This window comes from Palaemon carinicauda, chromosome 3, assembly GCF_036898095.1.
Source record: "Palaemon carinicauda isolate YSFRI2023 chromosome 3, ASM3689809v2, whole genome shotgun sequence".
Taxonomy (NCBI): Eukaryota; Metazoa; Arthropoda; class Malacostraca; order Decapoda; family Palaemonidae; genus Palaemon; species Palaemon carinicauda.
Genome location: NC_090727.1, coordinates 148,619,450 through 148,636,093, shown reverse-complemented (window position 1 = coordinate 148,636,093; position 16,644 = coordinate 148,619,450). Strand labels below are relative to the sequence as shown.

The window sequence follows — 16,644 nt, the reverse complement described above, 5'->3', positions numbered from 1 at the left end:
AATTTTACTTTTTTGTATGATATTGCATAAATGTCAATGTGTCTTAATGTTATGTATATGCTTCCTATATGTAGCCCTGGAAAATGTGATTGTGATAGTCATGAAACGTCGGTAATAATAAACTAATTTTAGAACCAGTTGCTTTCCATATCCATTTTACAAGGTGTGTATTACTGACTGTCGCTACCTTCAATGATGATATATATTTTTCTGAATATATATATATATATATAATATATATAATATATATATATATATATATATATATATATATATATATATATATATATATATATATATTTATATATATATATATATATATAAAACACATGCATACCAGTATATAATTATGCATACGCACATTCCTATTTATATATATACATACATACATATATATATATATATATATATATATAATATATATATATATATATATATTATATATATATATTATATATATATATATATATATATATATATATATATATATATATATATATATATATATATATATATATATACACGCACATAGTATGCAAGAGCATACTGATTACTCTAACAAAGATTTGAAAACAAAAAATAGCGATGAGCTTCTGTCGAATCCATTAAAACACTGTTACATTTCACTATCTGATCATGACTATCTCATAGCAACAATTCATTCCACTAACCCAACAACGGCAACACTCCCTCAATCAGCACCATCCTCTCCGGAATCTCAAGGCGAAAGAATTAATGTCCAGGCACTTATGACCACCTGATGACTTTTAATATTCAACAATGCGAGACGTGTTAGTCTAAGGTCACGAGACTGGACGACCTAAGTTACCCGAAACAAGAAACCTGTTTTTTTTAGTAAAAGCGTTTTGTTGATATATGCATATTTCCTTTCTGTCTAACTTCAGGAGGTTAAGGTTCCATTAGAATCCTCACCATTCATCATGTTACTGCTTTTCCTTCTAAGCCTCTTCATTGCCTTCTCCAACTCCCCCCCCCCCCCCCCACCCACCTCCTCCCTCCCCGCCATCTTCAGCATCCTATCTCCCCTTTCCCCTTTCCATTGGCAGTATCTTCATCTTTTCTTCCAAGGTCATCATAGTCCTCATAGGGCCCTCTCCCCCTCTGAGCTTCCCGTAGAAGTATTTAAAGGACCGCGGTTCCCTCGCCAAACATCAGTTCTTCAACTTCGATCCACCATGAAAGCTGTAAGAACTTTTTCTAAAGTTTCATTGCCTTATAGATTAGAAACACTTTAAACTTTATCATCTACTAATCGAGAGGATAAGAAAATATTGTTTACATAAGTTAAAAGATTGGGATGTTTATAATGTTTCTATTACTCTGTTATATCAAATTGATTTTCTCCCGTCTGTATCTCTAGATCTTTGTCCTCTGCCTGGCCGCCCTGGCCTCCGCCGCCCCCAAGCCTCAGGGAGACGCCCCTGTGGTGGCCATCTTGAGGGACGAACGCGTCGACCAAGGAGACGGAAACTTCAACTACGCCTTCGAGGCCGACAACGGCATCTCCATGCAGGTCTCCGGAACCCCAGGTTCCGAGGGCCAGGTCAACATGGAGGGAGTCTACCTGTAAGTCTCAGGTCCCCTTAATTAACCCAGGTGTTGTTTGTGTTTGAGGAAACATTACTGTTTATTTTGATACTCTAACTGTGAGTGGTGGCAGCTTTATGCTAATGCTGTGTTGTTCCTTGCAGTCTTCCTCTGGCTGACGGAGGCTTCGCCGAGATTCGCTTCATCGCCAACGAGAACGGCTTCCAGCCCTCAGGAGACATCCTCCCCACCCCCCACCCACTGCCCGCCCACGCCATCGAGCAGATCCGCTTCGCTGAGGAACAGAGAGCCCTGGGAGTCACCTTCGAATAAACGACCCGACTTGATTTGAAACTTCACTTATCTTCTCCGTCATTCTCAATGTGATATAACTTAGGATAATAAATTCATTTTTTACTGACAAGATTTTAGTTTAACCTCAGTTTATCAATATATTTAAAAGGTTTTGCTGAAGATATTTTAGTTTTTCACTAATAATCATTAAAATCTATAAAAGAAACCGGTGTCCAATAAAACGATCTTGGATTCGCCCAAGAAGCACGAAAGCGTAAAATAATATTGTTATCAAGATAATGGTAATCTGTTGGTTTATGACCTTTTAATTGTTAACGTGTAATTATTAACGTGTATATGCAAATTATTCCTGTATAAGACGTAATTCTCATCCATATAATTGTATTCATTCATTGTTTATTGTTGGATACTAAAATGAAAATACAACGAATACTTACTGGTCAAAAGAAGTATTGAGGTAAGATAGCAGAGAATATCAATGGAATATTAAGCAGTTTCCTCTTTACTTACTTTTTGCAAAATTAAACGAAATAAAATTGCAAGTAAAAAGGGTTTGTGTTCGCTTGCAATTACAAAACTGGCATTTTCTTCATTACTTAAAGACTTTTTTTTCTATTGACCGATGAATTTGTTGAACATTGAAAGTTTTATTTATAGTAGGTAACTAAATATGGCAAAACTATAGGTTTAACAATCAATTCCTTTTAAGATTCAACCTGGAATAGGACAATCCTTTGGAATGGCGATTACGACATCCCAGAAAAGGTGCCGTAATGAAGGGGCCTCCATATTAGGGGATACTTGAAAACCCAACCTTGTGGAAACCTTTCTCCTTTTGGGTTACTAAATTATTCGACTAGCTTTCTTGTGAGGTTGAATTCAATCTGATATCATCGACATGCTTTCTCTAGGCTTGTTGAATTATTCGACATGTGTTTTGAGAGTCTGTTGAATTATTCGGCATGTGTTTTGAGAGTCTGTTGAATTATTCGGCATGTGTTTTGAGAGTTGAATTATTCGACATGTGTTTTGAGAGTCTGTTGAATTATTCGACACTTTGAGAGTCTGTTGAATTATTCGACATGTGATTTGAGAGTGTATTGAATTATTCGACATGTGTTTTGAGAGTCTGTTGAATTATTCGGCATGTGTTTTGAGAGTATTGAATTATTCAGCATGTGTTTTGAGAGTCTTGAATTATTCGGCATGTGTTTTGAGAGTCTTGAATTATTCGAAATGTGTTTTGAGAGTCTGTTGAATTATTTGACATGTGTTTTGAGAGTCTTGAATTATTCGGCATGTGTTTTGAGAGTCTGTTGAATTATTCGGCATATGTTTTGAGAGTCTGTTGAATTATTCGGCATGTGTTTTGAGAGTGTTGAATTATTCGACATGTGTTTTGAGAGTCTGTTGAATTATTCGACCTGTGTTTTGAGAATGTTGAATTATTCGACATGTGTTTTGAGAGTCTGTTGAATTATTCGACATGTGTTTTGAGAGTCTGTTGAATTATTCGACACTTTGAGAGTCTGTTGAATTATTCGACATGTGATTTGAGAGTCTATTGAATTATTCGACATGTGTTTTGAGAGTCTGTTGAATTATTCGGCATGTGTTTTGAGAGTATTGAATTATTCAGCATGTGTTTTGAGAGTCTTGAATTATTCGGCATGTGTTTTGAGAGTCTTGAATTATTCGAAATGTGTTTTGAGAGTCTGTTGAATTATTTGACATGTGTTTTGAGAGTCTTGAATTATTCGGCATGTGTTTTGAGAGTCTGTTGAATTATTCGGCATATGTTTTGAGAGTCTGTTGAATTATTCGGCATGTGTTTTGAGAGTGTTGAATTATTCGACATGTGTTTTGAGAGTCTGTTGAATTATTCGACCTGTGTTTTGAGAATGTTGAATTATTCGACATGTGTTTTGAGAGTCTGTTGAATTATTCGACATGTGTTTTGAGAGTCTGTTGAATTATTCGACGTGTGTTTTGAGAGTCTGTTGAATTATTCGGCATGTGTTTTGAGAGTCTGTTGAATTATTCTACATGTGTTTTGAGAGTCGGTTGAATTATTCGACATGTGTTTTGAGAGTCTGTTGAATTATTCGGCATGTGTTTTGAGAGTCTGTTGAATTATTCGACATGTGTTTTGAGTGTTGAATTATTCGACATGTGTTTTGAGAGTCTGTTGAATTATTCGGCATGTGTTTTGAGAGTCTATTGAATTATTTGACATGTGTTTTGAGAGTCTGTTGAATTATTCGGCATGTGTTTTGAGAGTCCGTTGAATTATTCGGCATGTGTTTTGAGAGTCTGTTGACTTATTCGGCATGTGTTTTGAGAGTCTGTTGAATTATTCGGCATGTGTTTTGAGAGTCCGTTGAATTATTCGGCATGTGTTTTGAGAGTCCGTTGAAATATTCGGCATGTGTTTTGAGAGTCTGTTGAATTATTCGACATGTGTTTTGAGTGTTGAATTATTCGACATGTGTTTTGAGAGTCTATTGAATTATTCGGCATGTATTTTGAAAGTGTTGAATTATTCGACATGTGTTTTGAGAGTCTGTTGAATTATTCGACATGTGTTTAGAGAGTCTGTTGAATTATTCGGCATGTGTTTTGAGAGTCTGTTGAATTATTCGGCATGTGTTTTGAGAGTCTGTTGAATTATTCGGCATGTGTTTTGAGAGTCCGTTGAATTATTCGGCATGTGTTTTGAGAGTCTGTTGAATTATTCGGCATGTATTTTGAGAGTCCGTTGAATTATTCGGCATGTGTTTTGAGAGTCCGTTGAATTATTCGGCATGTGTTTTGAGAGTCTGTTGAATTATTCGGCATGTTTTTTGAGTCTATTGAGGCATGTTTTTTTAGTCTATTGAATTATTCAGCATGTGTTTTGAGAGTCTGTTGAATTATTCGGCATGTTTTTGAGTCTATTGAATTATTCAGCATGTGTTTTGAGAGTCTGTTGAATTATTCGGCATATGTTTTGAGAGTCCGTTGAATTATTCGGCATGTGTTTTGAGAGTCCGTTGAATTATTCGGCATGTGTTTTGAGAGTCCGCTGAATTATTCGGCATGTTTTTGAGAGTCCGTTGAATTATTCGACCTGTGTTTTGAGAGTCCATTGAATTATTCGGCATGTGTTTTGAGAGTCTGTTGAATTATTCGGCATGTGTTTTGAGAGTCTGTTGAATTATTCGACATGTGTTTTGAGTGTTGAATTATTCGACATGTGTTTTGAGAGTCTGTTGAATTATTCGGCATGTGTTTTGAGAGTCTGTTGAATTATTCGACATGTGTTTTGAGTGTTGAATTATTCGACATGTGTTTAGAGAGTCTGTTGAATTATTCGGCATGTGTTTTGAGAGTCTGTTGTATTATTCGGCATGTGTTTTGAGAGTCTGTTGAATTATTCGGCATGTGTTTTGAGAGTCTATTGAATTATTCGGCATGTGTTTTGAGAGTCTTGAATTATTCGGCATGTGTTTTGAGTCTGTTGAATTATTCGGCATGTGTTTTGAGAGTCTGTTGAATTATTCGGCATGTTTTTGAGTCTATTGAATTATTCAGCATGTGTTTTGAGAGTCTGTTGAATTATTCGGCATGTGTTTTGAGAGTCCGTTGAATTATTCGGCATGTGTTTTGAGAGTCCGCTGAATTATTCGGCATGTGTTTTGAGAGTCCGTTGAATTATTCGACCTGTGTTTTGAGAGTCCGTTGAATTATTCGGCATGTGTTTTGAGAGTCCGTTGAATTATTCGGCAAGTGTTTTGAGAGTCTGTTGAATTATTCAGCATGTGTTTAGAGAGTCTGTTGAATTATTCGGCATGTGTTTTGAGAGTCTGTTGAATTATTCGGCATGTGTTTTGAGAGTCTGTTGAATTATTCGACATGTGTTTTGAGTGTTGAATTATTCGACATGTGTTTTGAGAGTCTGTTGAATTATTCGGCATGTGTTTTGAGAGTCTGTTGAATTATTCGACATGTGTTTTGAGAGTCTGTTGAATTATTCGACATGTGTTTAGAGAGTCTGTTGAATTATTCGGCATGTGTTTTGAGAGTCTGTTGAATTATTCGGCATGTGTTTTGAGAGTCTGTTGAATTATTCGGCATGTGTTTTGAGAGTCTGTTGAATTATTCGGCATGTGTTTTGAGAGTCTGTTGAATTATTCGGCATGTTTTTTAGTCTATTTAATTATTCAGCATGTGTTTTGAGAGTCTGTTGAATTATTCGTCATGTGTTTTGAGAGTCCGTTGAATTATTCGGCATGTGTTTTGAGAGTCCGTTGAATTATTCGGTATGTGTTTTGAGAGTCCGTTGAATTATTCGGCATGTGTTTTGAGAGTCCGTTGAATTATTCGGCATGTGTTTGAGAGTCCGTTGAATTATTCGGCATGTGTTTTGAGAGTCCGTTGAATTATTCGGCATGTGTTTTGAGAGTCCGTTGAATTATTCGGCATGTTTTTTGAGTCTATTGAGGCATGTTTTTTAGTCTATTGAATTATTCAGCATGTGTTTTGAGAGTCCGTTGAATTATTCGGCATGTGTTTTGAGAGTCTGTTGAATTATTCGGCATGTGTTTTGAGAGTCCGTTGAATTATTCGGCATGTGTTTTGAGAGGCTGTTGAATTATTCGGCATGTGTTTGAGAGTCCGTTGAATTATTCGGCATGTGTTTTGAGAGTCCGTTGAATTATTCGGCATGTGTTTTGAGAGTCCGTTGAATTATTCGGCATGTTTTTTGAGTCTATTGAGGCATGTTTTTTAGTCTATTGAATTATTCAGCATGTGTTTTGAGAGTCCGTTGAATTATTCGGCATGTGTTTTGAGAGTCTGTTGAATTATTCGGCATGTGTTTTGAGAGTCCGTTGAATTATTCGGCATGTGTTTTGAGAGGCTGTTGAATTATTCGGCATGTGTTTTGAGAGTCCGTTGAATTATTTGGCATGTTGTTTGAGTCTATTGAATTATTCAGCATGTGTTTTGAGAGGCTGTTGAATTATTCGGCATGTGTTTTGAGAGGCTGTTGAATTATTCGGCATGTGTTTTGAGAGTCCGTTGAATTATTCGGCATGTTTTTTTAGTCTATTGAGGAATGTTTTTTTAGTCTATTGAATTATTCAGCATGTGTTTTGAGAGTTCGTTGAATTATTCGGCATGTGTTTTGAGAGTCTGTTGAATTATTCGGCATGTGTTTTGAGAGTCTGTTGAATTATTCGGCATGTTGTTTGAGTCTATTGAATTATTCAGCATGTGTTTTGAGAGTCTGTTGAATTATTCGGCATGTGTTTTGAGAGTCTGTTGAATTATTCGGCTTGTGTTTTGAGAGTCCGTTGAATTATTCAGCATGTGTTTTGAGAGTCTGTTGAATGATTCGGCATGTGTTTTGAGAGCCTGCTGAATTATTCGACATGTTTTTTGAGTCTGTTGAATTACTAAACTAGATTCCTTCTGGAGTTGTTAAATTATTCAACCTAGCTACTTCTGAGGTTGTCAAATTATTGGTTTTGCTTTCTTTCTCGACCTTGGATCCTTTTGTAATGTTGAATAATTCGACTCTCCTTCATGTAAGATTATTGAAATATTCAACCTGTTTGGTTTACATTGCTCAATTGCTTGACCCACATTCTTCTTGGATTATGAGTAAATCGACGAACTCTGGAATGAAGTAAGCTAATATTTCTTTAAGAATTTTTTTTTTTTTTTCGAAAACATTGACCTTTTTTAATTCATTCTTATTTTTTAGGTTCCTTGTACTGATACCAAACAGTACAAACATACTGTACCCTTTTGGGGACGTCAGTTATGACATCGTATTTGGTTAATAATCATTTGTTCATAAAAAACATCTTAATAAATTTCTTAATTTCTTCTATAAATATCGAATCTTTTTTTTCTATTGATACAGCATTGTTTGATTGGCCAATAGAGGAAACATTCGACCATTTGCTTATGAGAGATTCCCTTAACGGGGAAACTGAGTTCATGCCTTGGCTGAGGAGTGCAGCGCTTGGCTCACGTCTGCTGGGTACGATAGATCCCTCTGGGGACAAGAATAACGACGTGGGGCTTAGCAACACCATCCCTGGGAAACCAGAAGGCTCTACACACATTCATTTATATATATATATATATATATATATATATATATATATATATATATATATATATATATATATACATATATATATGTGTGTGTGTGTGTGTTTGTGTGTGTATTCAATAAATTGCAAAGAAAATTCTAATCTGTATCTCGTTATATTTATCTATCTTCTACTATTTGAAATTCTGCTCTCGCTTCTGTTCTGCCTTATTTATAACCCTTGTCCTTTTAGGGGTTGAGGGCCGGTCATTTTCCTCGTGCATAAGTCCTATACCTCTTTTAATTATTCACTTTTCCTGAGTTTTTAGGATTTGGAATAGACAGGGGTAAAAAAGCTCCCTCAAGGCAGAAACAGAACAGCATCGACAGCGGTTTTTGTGTTATCGTGAGTCAAATTTTAAAGTTCACCGAAAGTCTTTACGATACACCCGTATCACATCTGGGTGCAAACAGGCTTTCCTTAAGGGTATTTTTTCGAACATGAGCCTGTGCCTGTTTTCGTAAGGCTAATTTTAAAAACAGCATGAACACGAAACAGGTACTCGCTTTCCAAGGCTATAGAAAAGGAAAAGGAGTTTGACACAAAACGAAAGGAAGATGTTTCCTCTTTACCAGGGGTCATACTGAGAGATGACCTTTGGGTCTCTATTGTTAAGGCTGAATCTGGAGGTCCACAACAGACCTCCTACTCCCTTTTACAAGCCCCTATACTTACAAAGCGCCGTGAGGCAAGAGTTGTGCAAACTATCCTGGTTTACATATTTCCACATTTTTGCATGAAATCGTTGTTTTTTAGCCTCTTCATGGAGATATCTGGCTATGACAACCACAAAATACCTTTATTATAGTAATTGCAAAAGCTTGCATTCTTTTGCAATGTCGAGAGGAGAGAAAGAACAGTAACATCAGAGGATATTCATAGAAATAAGATATGATATGAAACGAGTCAAATTGCTTAATATAAGAGATATATATTTTTTTTTGTAATTTTTGAAGTGTCACCAAAGTATGATCATTAGGAAGATTAAGCCATGTTGTCGAGACATCGAATATAGGTTTTATTACCTATGCCAAGAAGGTTATTTGATCGAGTCGGTTTATCTATTTGCCTGTGTGTCTGTGGACAGGATTACGTCAAAACTACTTGACGGATTTTGATAAAATTTTTACCGAAGATACATCTTAGGTCATGGATGATCCAATTGAATTTTGGAGCTGGTCTGGATCCGGATTCTGGATTCAGATTTGCATTTTTTGTCTGTGTCTATCTGTGGACAGATTACGTCAAAACTACTCAACGGATTTTGACGAAATTTCCACCACAGATAGATCTTAGGCTGTGAACGACTCCATTAACCTTTGCCGGAGGTCACAAGTCAGAAATTTCTAATTGCTCTTATTGCACCATTTTAAGACGCCGGGATGAGCTAGATTAGTATATGAAAATAGCCTCATGTACAGGAGCATTCTCCATTTTCAAAGCACAAAAGTGTGAATTTTGAAATATCTGTCAGTCTATATTCTTTGACTGCATCTTTTCCCACTTAGTGCAATAAGAGCAATCAGAAATTATGACCTGTGACCTCCACCAAAGGTTAATGGAGTCGTTCACGGCCTAAGATCTATCTGTGGTGGAAATTTCATCAAAATCCGTTGAGTAGTTTTGACATAATCTGGCCACAGAAAGACACAGACAAAAAATGCAAATCTGGATCCAGAACCCAGATCCGGACCAGCTATATATATATATCTCCCCTAAATACGCGTGTCCGGATGGATATATATAAATATATATATATATATGTATATATATATATATACACACACACACATATATATATATATATATATATATATATATATATATATATATATATATATATATATATATATATATATACGAAGCTGGTCTAGCATTGAGTAAATAATTTATTTATGTATTTCATATGTGTATTTAAGAGGTGAATAGCCAGCTAATTAAGTGAGTTCCTCTCTTGTAGTTTTAAGTTTTGTATGTAAATTGCATAAGACTTTCTTCTTTCATTTCATTGAATTTTTCTTTCAAGTCAGTATATGTAAATTTACTTTATTTTTAAGAATTAACTTTTTATTTCATGTATGTTGCTACGAAGTGTTATGTAAACTCGATTAAGTATGCAGTAAGAACCCTACAAGGTATGAACAAGGGCTTATGTAATTTTTTTATGGTATTGCATCATGTTTGTGAGATTATGCATTTCTTATATTTGCCACGTGTTTAGAAGGTTCTTGTAAAACCCAGAGTTAATTCATCTTTTCTTTATAATTTCAAGGAGGGAAGGTGGGCTGAGCTAGCTGAGAGAGGGTTACCTTGCAAGCAAGGTTCCTTTCCTTGAATTTTTATCTAGTTGGTAACTCTGGCGGCATTAGAGACGGCCCCCAAGATTCTAGACCTCCTGACCTAGAAGAATCTAGAATAACTAAGTCAATATATACGTGCCCCTAGGAATTAGTACGGCAGAAGAGAAACAGCCTGTCCTGTGAAAGAGCCAACATTCATCCTCTCTCTCTCAAGTGCCTCGAGTGTGTGTCCCCTCCAAAGTGAACATGTCTTTACTCAACGTATATCCTGTGTAGTGTGGTCAAATGTTAGAGAAACTTTGAAAGTGATTTTCAATTTATTGTGTTGTGGTGATTACTAGTATTGTGTAAATTTTGTAACTGGCCCGCCCAATGATACTTATGTGAAAACGTGGGGTATATTTGTATTGCTATCTGGTTAAAACTTCGGTAGAAGTAAAATCTCGAAAGTTTATCAGTTACTTTATGTAATTTCTATAAGATTTTAATCATTAGTGTTAAAGGTTAACTTTTTTGTTTGATTATCAAGATTAGATATTTGTGTAAAATTTAATTTCCGGTGAAACAAGTGACTCTGTAATTTTCAAAGTGTAATATTTTCTTGCCTTAGTCTAAGGTTTTATTCAGATTTAATACTTCGAGTTAAATAATTATGTACTTTTCAGAGTGTAACATTTTCTTGTCTTAATCTAAGTTATGTTCAGACTTAATTTTTCGAGTGATTTATTTATGTTGTAAATGCTTTCACAGTGTTGTAATTTTTTTTATAGAAAATATCTATTTTTTGCAAAGTGTGTATTAGTTCGATCATCATTTTTTTTTACAGAACTCTCTTGTATCCCTGTTTAAGAATCGCAGTAAGAGGTTGTTTTGAATAGTTCTTAATATTAATTACCCAGATTGTTTTGAGTGTCCGTAAGAGACCTTTGGATATTCAGTGTTTTATATATTGCCATTTGAGAGTTATATGATTTTCTCAGAGCTTGGGCATTATTTAAGTATAACAGACTTACATAAAAACAAACTGGTGGTTTGGAACTCGGGAGGTTGTGTAACTTGCCAGCCGTAATATATAATATAATATGATTTTGGTGCTCAGAACCAGGACCATTTATATATATATATATATATATATATATATATATATATATATATATATATATATATATATATATATATATATATATATATATATATATATATATATTAACACACACCATTGTTAGATGTATAGCTACCAGGTATCTCCTGTCCTTTGGGTAGGAGGACAGGAAATAATCATACCCTAGTGAGTTGGGGTACCCCGAGAGGTACATTCGGAGACCATACCTGCCGTGTAGTAGTTAGGATAGGGAGAGGGTGTGGGAAGGGTTGAATCTGTGTATGGGCATATCTATCTAATTATATAACTGTCCTTTTTCATGGGTCGTCTATACTAGTAATGAAATGATAGCCATAACTCAACCTGTAAGATTTCAGAAATATATAGAATGTGGTTTAAATAGAACACATAAATTAAAGTAATCTTTTATTGCTTATTTGTTTTTTATATTTTGTAAAATTTGGTTTAGAACTTTCATAGGCTGTATACATATTATCGTCGACGAGAAGTCAAAACAAAGAGGCTGTGAATTAATTTATTCAAAAGTGACTCCAGCAGCTCTCTGTTCTTCAGCAAAGCGGATCTGTTCGATGGCGTGGGCGGGCAGGGGGTGAGGGGTAGGGAGGATGTCTCCTGAGGGCTGGAAGCCGTTCTCGTTGGCGATGAAGCGAATCTGGGCGAAGCCTCCGTCAGCCAGAGGAAGACTGCAAGGTACAATACAGCATCAGCATAAAGGTGGCACCACTCACAGTTAGAGCATCAAAATAAACAGTAATGTTTCTTCAAACAAAAACAAGACCTGGGTTAATTAAGGTGACCTGGGACTTACAGGTAGACTCCCTCCATGTTGACCTGTCCCTCGGCACCTGGGGTTCCGGAGACCTGCATGGAGATGCCGTTGTCGGCCTCAAAGGCGTAGTTGAAGTTTCCGTCTCCTTGGTCGACGCGATCGTCCCTCAAGATGGCCACCACAGGGGCGTCTCCCTGAGGCTTGGGGGCGGCGGAGGCCAGGGCGGCGAGGCAGAGGACAAAGATCTAGAGATACCGACGGAAGTAAATTAATTTGAAATAACAGAAGGATAGAAACATCAATAACATCATTACTTATTAACTTATGTAAACAACCTTTTCTTCACACTATTCGTAGGTATTAAAGTTTTAAGAATTTCTAATTCATAAAAAGGTTCGAAGTTTTAGCAAAAGTTCTTACAGCTTTCATGGTGGATCGATGTCGAAGAACTGATGTCTGGCAGAGAAACTGCGGTCCTTTAAATACTTCTACGCGAGGCTGAGAGGGGGAGAGGGCACTATGAGGACTATGATGACCTTGGATTGGAAGAAAAGATGAAGACTACCAATGGAAAGGGGGAGGGGGAGATGGGATGCTGAAGATAGTTGGAAGGCTGGAGGGGGGAGTTGGAGAAGGGATAAAAAAGGAAAGGCGGTGACTTGATGGATGGCGTTGAAGTGTCTAAAGCAACTTCGACTCCCCGACGGTGTACAGAAAAGAAATGTGGATAAAACACCCCCCCAAAAAAAAGTTGCTAAAAAAACAGGTTTTTTGTGTTGGGTAACTTAGGTCTTTCAGTCTCTTGACCTTGGACAAACCCGTCTACCAGTTTCAGATTTCCACAGTCCTCAGGTAGGGATAAATGACTTAACATTAATTCCGTGACCATGGAATTCCCGTTACGGCGGGGGGGGGGGGGGACGTTGATTGTGGAGGGGTTGCAGATATCGTGTTGATGCAGCTGTTGCTATGAAACTGTGATGAACAGAAAGTGGAATGTAACGATGTGCTAACGGGATCCGACAGGTTGTCGTTATTATTTTTAGAAATCTTTGTATCTGAAATCAGCAGCACTTGCATGCAATACACACACACACACACACACACATATATATATATATATATATATATATATATATAGAGAGAGAGAGAGAGAGAGAGAGAGAGAGAGAGAGAGAGAGAGAGATCATCATTGAAGGTAGCAACAGCCAGTACTAAACATTTCATAAGGTGAATTTGGGAAGCTGCTACTTCTAAAATCTGTTTTTCCCGACGTTTTGTGATTATCACAGTCACATTTTTAGGCCTGCAAATAGGAACCATATACATAACATAAAGAAACAGTAAAACTTATACAAAGTCATATAAGAAGTAAAAAATAACCATAAAAATTATGGTTAAGAATTAAAAGGAAAAGATCATCATTTACTCACGAATAGGCAAGTCATCATTATTTGATACTTGACTTATAATGCTAAAAATCTTTGCCATGAATATTTACTTTGAATATATTATCATGATTGTGAATTTCTTTATGTTCTGAGCTGGATATTCTGCGATATGCTCAAAAGCTCACACCTTTATGGGAATCCATTCTGACCTTCAACAACCTCTTGGTAGATCCTATGTTGATTCCAGAGTTACACTTTGGGCAAATATATTCATACACTCCACCAGAGGACATCAATGGACATAATCGATCTTTGAAAGGGAAAAGCGAGCCAATTTTGAGAGGGCTTTTAAGGATAATTTTACTTCAAACTCTGGAAATTTGCAAATTTTAACCTCGAAAATTCATCATGAAGAAATGGAAAACCCGCATAGAATTTGAGCTTTGGAATTGTAGGTATTCTTGGAGTCTCAACCATCTTTTCATTTATTAATCTAAAAAGATGTTTGTAAAATTTGTTAGTTGGAAAATAATTTTTTTAGAATATTCCATAAATGAGGTATTTCTAAAGGGAAGTATTCCCAGCTAGAAGTAAGAAAGGACGCTCGGTGGAGAAGAGTTACAAAAGAGTTCGATTTAAAATCATACAAATAAGAACTATTAAAATTCGAACCTAATCCACTAAAAGTATTTCCTATAAGTCATGGTCTAAAACCCTTCTCTTTCTCTAAAGACCAACAAGTCTAAGATACGATTATTTGTTTCCTTCTTCTTTTGTTTAGGAATCCTCCAAAAAATAAGGTACAGCATTTTGAAACTAATGTGGACTAGTATTCCAGAAAAATCTATCATACTCAGCCGACGTGAGCCAAGAGCTGCACTACTCAGCTAAGAAAATCACATAGTTTCTAATCATGTTATTTAGGGCATTATCGAAAATCTCTCAAAGGCAGATGGTCGAGTGTTTCCTCTATTGGCCACCCAACAATGCTTCCTGAGACTCTAGTCAATAGAAAAAAGCTTCCAGGTTTATTGAGAAATTAAGAGATTTATGAAGATATTTCTATAAACAAATGGTTATAAGCTAAAACGATATCATAAGTGACCCTCCAAAAATAAGGTACTGGATTTTAACCTATTGACTGAATGGAGAAGACACAAAGGTTTGGGTCAGTGTTTTCTAAGAAGCTTCTCATTGAAAAATATTACCTTCGTTGATTTCTAAGTTCATCTATAGTAAGCAAATCAACATAACTTTTCATGACCACTGAACAGCCACATACAAAAGATATACTACAATAAAATATAATTTTTTTTCCGTTTTTTTTTCCGCCAGGGTATTGGAAAACTTCACAAGTATTCCTCTTGTTTCTTGGCTTTTCATTCCCGTTGTCTTACTTCCGTTCATATCCGTCAGGAGGTCAAGTGGAACATGGCTGCGCAAATTAAGCTGTGATTAGAAAGGTATCATATTCCGTTTTCGTCAGCCACGTAGATAATTTGGACAACAGCTCCGTCAGGAAGAGTGAATCTGGTAAACAAATCAATAAATAATTGATAATTATTTGATCAGTTGATAATCCATTAATTAACAGTAGACTGAATATTGTATATTATGGAAAGTTGATTAAAAATATTTTGTTTTCTGTGAAGCAGCTATATTTCCTGTCAGTTGAGATAGCTGCACAAAATATCATGAATGAAGAAATCAATTTTCACAGTGGAAATCAGGTTATGAAGAACAACTTCACGAAGTAAAAACGAGATATTTTGTTGGAATCCTTCTATTCTTGAGATACTTTCGAAACTTTCTATTTTCAATTATTCTTGTAGAGGCTAAATGTTTATTTGGTTCTTACATGTCCCCAGTGATTTTGATTACGTTTATCAATTAAGATTTGAAGAGGAAAAATTGATATTATTTTACAGAACATTTGGAATTTTAGAGAAACTCATTCAGCATTGTAAAAAATGATTTCGTTTGATGACCCCTCAACGAAGCACCCGAGGTTTAATCTCTCCTGTAGGATCCCCGGATGTTCACGGCCCATCCCTCCCCAGGGGAGCCAGAGGCCTCCACGGCGGTGCCATCGCTGAGTTCGAAAGCGTAGTTGAAGTTTCCGTCGCCCTGGTCGTCTCGGTCGTCCCTCAAGATGGCGGTGTCATCTTGGGGCTTCGGAGCAGCCAAGGACGCAGCGACCAGGCAGGCCAAGATGATTGGTTTCAAAAGGTTTAATTGTGATAGCACTTATAAATTAATTGCTATATGCATTGGTTCATTCCATAAATATCCCAAGAGAGGAATATGGGTCAAAAAAAAAAAAAATTATAAAAAAAATTAAGCTGATGCCCATAACTTATTTCTGCAACAAAATTTGTTTCGGTCAATTAGCTTTCATTAACATTTTCTGTATATTTTTTCCACCATCAATTTAGTTCAGTGTCAGGATTTTAGACTCCTTGGCCATTAATGAATCCATGGTGCCGTGAGTGATTTCTCGTAATACCTGGTTATATTCTTCTTTGACTCGTATTTCTAAATATTCATCTAGAGATTGTTACGAAAAGATTTCTATATGGTTAAAGCAGAATTCCTTAGGTGTCCTTTAAGGAATTGAATTAGTTGCTTTTAACTTTAGTGCGCAAAGAACGGTTCATCAAAATACTGGAGAGGACCAGAAACTCACCAGCTTCATGATGGTGGAGGACTGGGTGCTTCTTGGTGCTTCCAGGACAGTGATGCAGCAAGCAAGCGCATTAAGCCCTTTATATACAGGTAAGCACTGGAGCCTGATTAACCCCCCTCCCCCAGTAAACCTTCCCTCTCCCCCTCCCCCCTTAGAGCACAAATGGAAAACAAGTTACCCTCCCCGGGATCTCTTCCTCCGACCAACTTTACATTCATCGAGTGTCCCCAAGAAAATCGTTTCCTCTGCTTTGACGACATTTTGGAGGATTTAAAGGAATCCAAGTTTCCTTGATCCTCTTAACTGTGACGCCAATTCAGACACATATCGATATAATTTGTTCCCAAGATCTGATTAAGGAGACCA

The 16,644-nt window shown here is 36.4% G+C and overlaps 3 protein-coding genes across 3 annotated transcripts in view; 2 read left to right on the top strand and 1 right to left on the bottom strand.

The window, feature by feature from the left end:
- The window catches only part of Hakai (E3 ubiquitin-protein ligase Hakai), a 263,961-nt gene that overhangs the window by 12,862 nt on the left and 234,455 nt on the right, over positions 1-16,644 (top strand). The gene's annotated exons all lie outside the window — the stretch shown is intronic.
- Positions 1,096-1,896, top strand: LOC137638613 (cuticle protein AMP4-like). The gene is made up of 3 exons (XM_068370862.1): positions 1,096-1,205; positions 1,382-1,587; positions 1,713-1,896. The coding sequence occupies exons 1-3, from the start codon at positions 1,197-1,199 to the stop codon at positions 1,879-1,881; spliced, it is 384 nt and encodes a 127-aa protein (XP_068226963.1). The 5' UTR covers positions 1,096-1,196; the 3' UTR covers positions 1,882-1,896.
- LOC137638617 (cuticle protein AMP4-like) lies at positions 11,846-12,751 on the bottom strand. Its single transcript, XM_068370865.1, has 3 exons — positions 12,622-12,751; positions 12,241-12,446; positions 11,846-12,115 (listed from the first exon to the last, which is right to left on the bottom strand). Exons 1-3 carry the CDS (start codon positions 12,628-12,630, stop codon positions 11,947-11,949), a joined length of 384 nt encoding a protein of 127 aa, XP_068226966.1. The 5' UTR covers positions 12,631-12,751; the 3' UTR covers positions 11,846-11,946.

Coding starts and splice junctions, on each gene's coding strand:
- LOC137638617 (XM_068370865.1), bottom strand. Junction 12,116..12,240: donor AACATGGAGGGAGTCTACCT/GTAAGTCCCAGG, acceptor TGTACCTTGCAG/TCTTCCTCTGGCTGACGGAG.
- LOC137638613 (XM_068370862.1), top strand. Junction 1,588..1,712: donor AACATGGAGGGAGTCTACCT/GTAAGTCTCAGG, acceptor TGTTCCTTGCAG/TCTTCCTCTGGCTGACGGAG.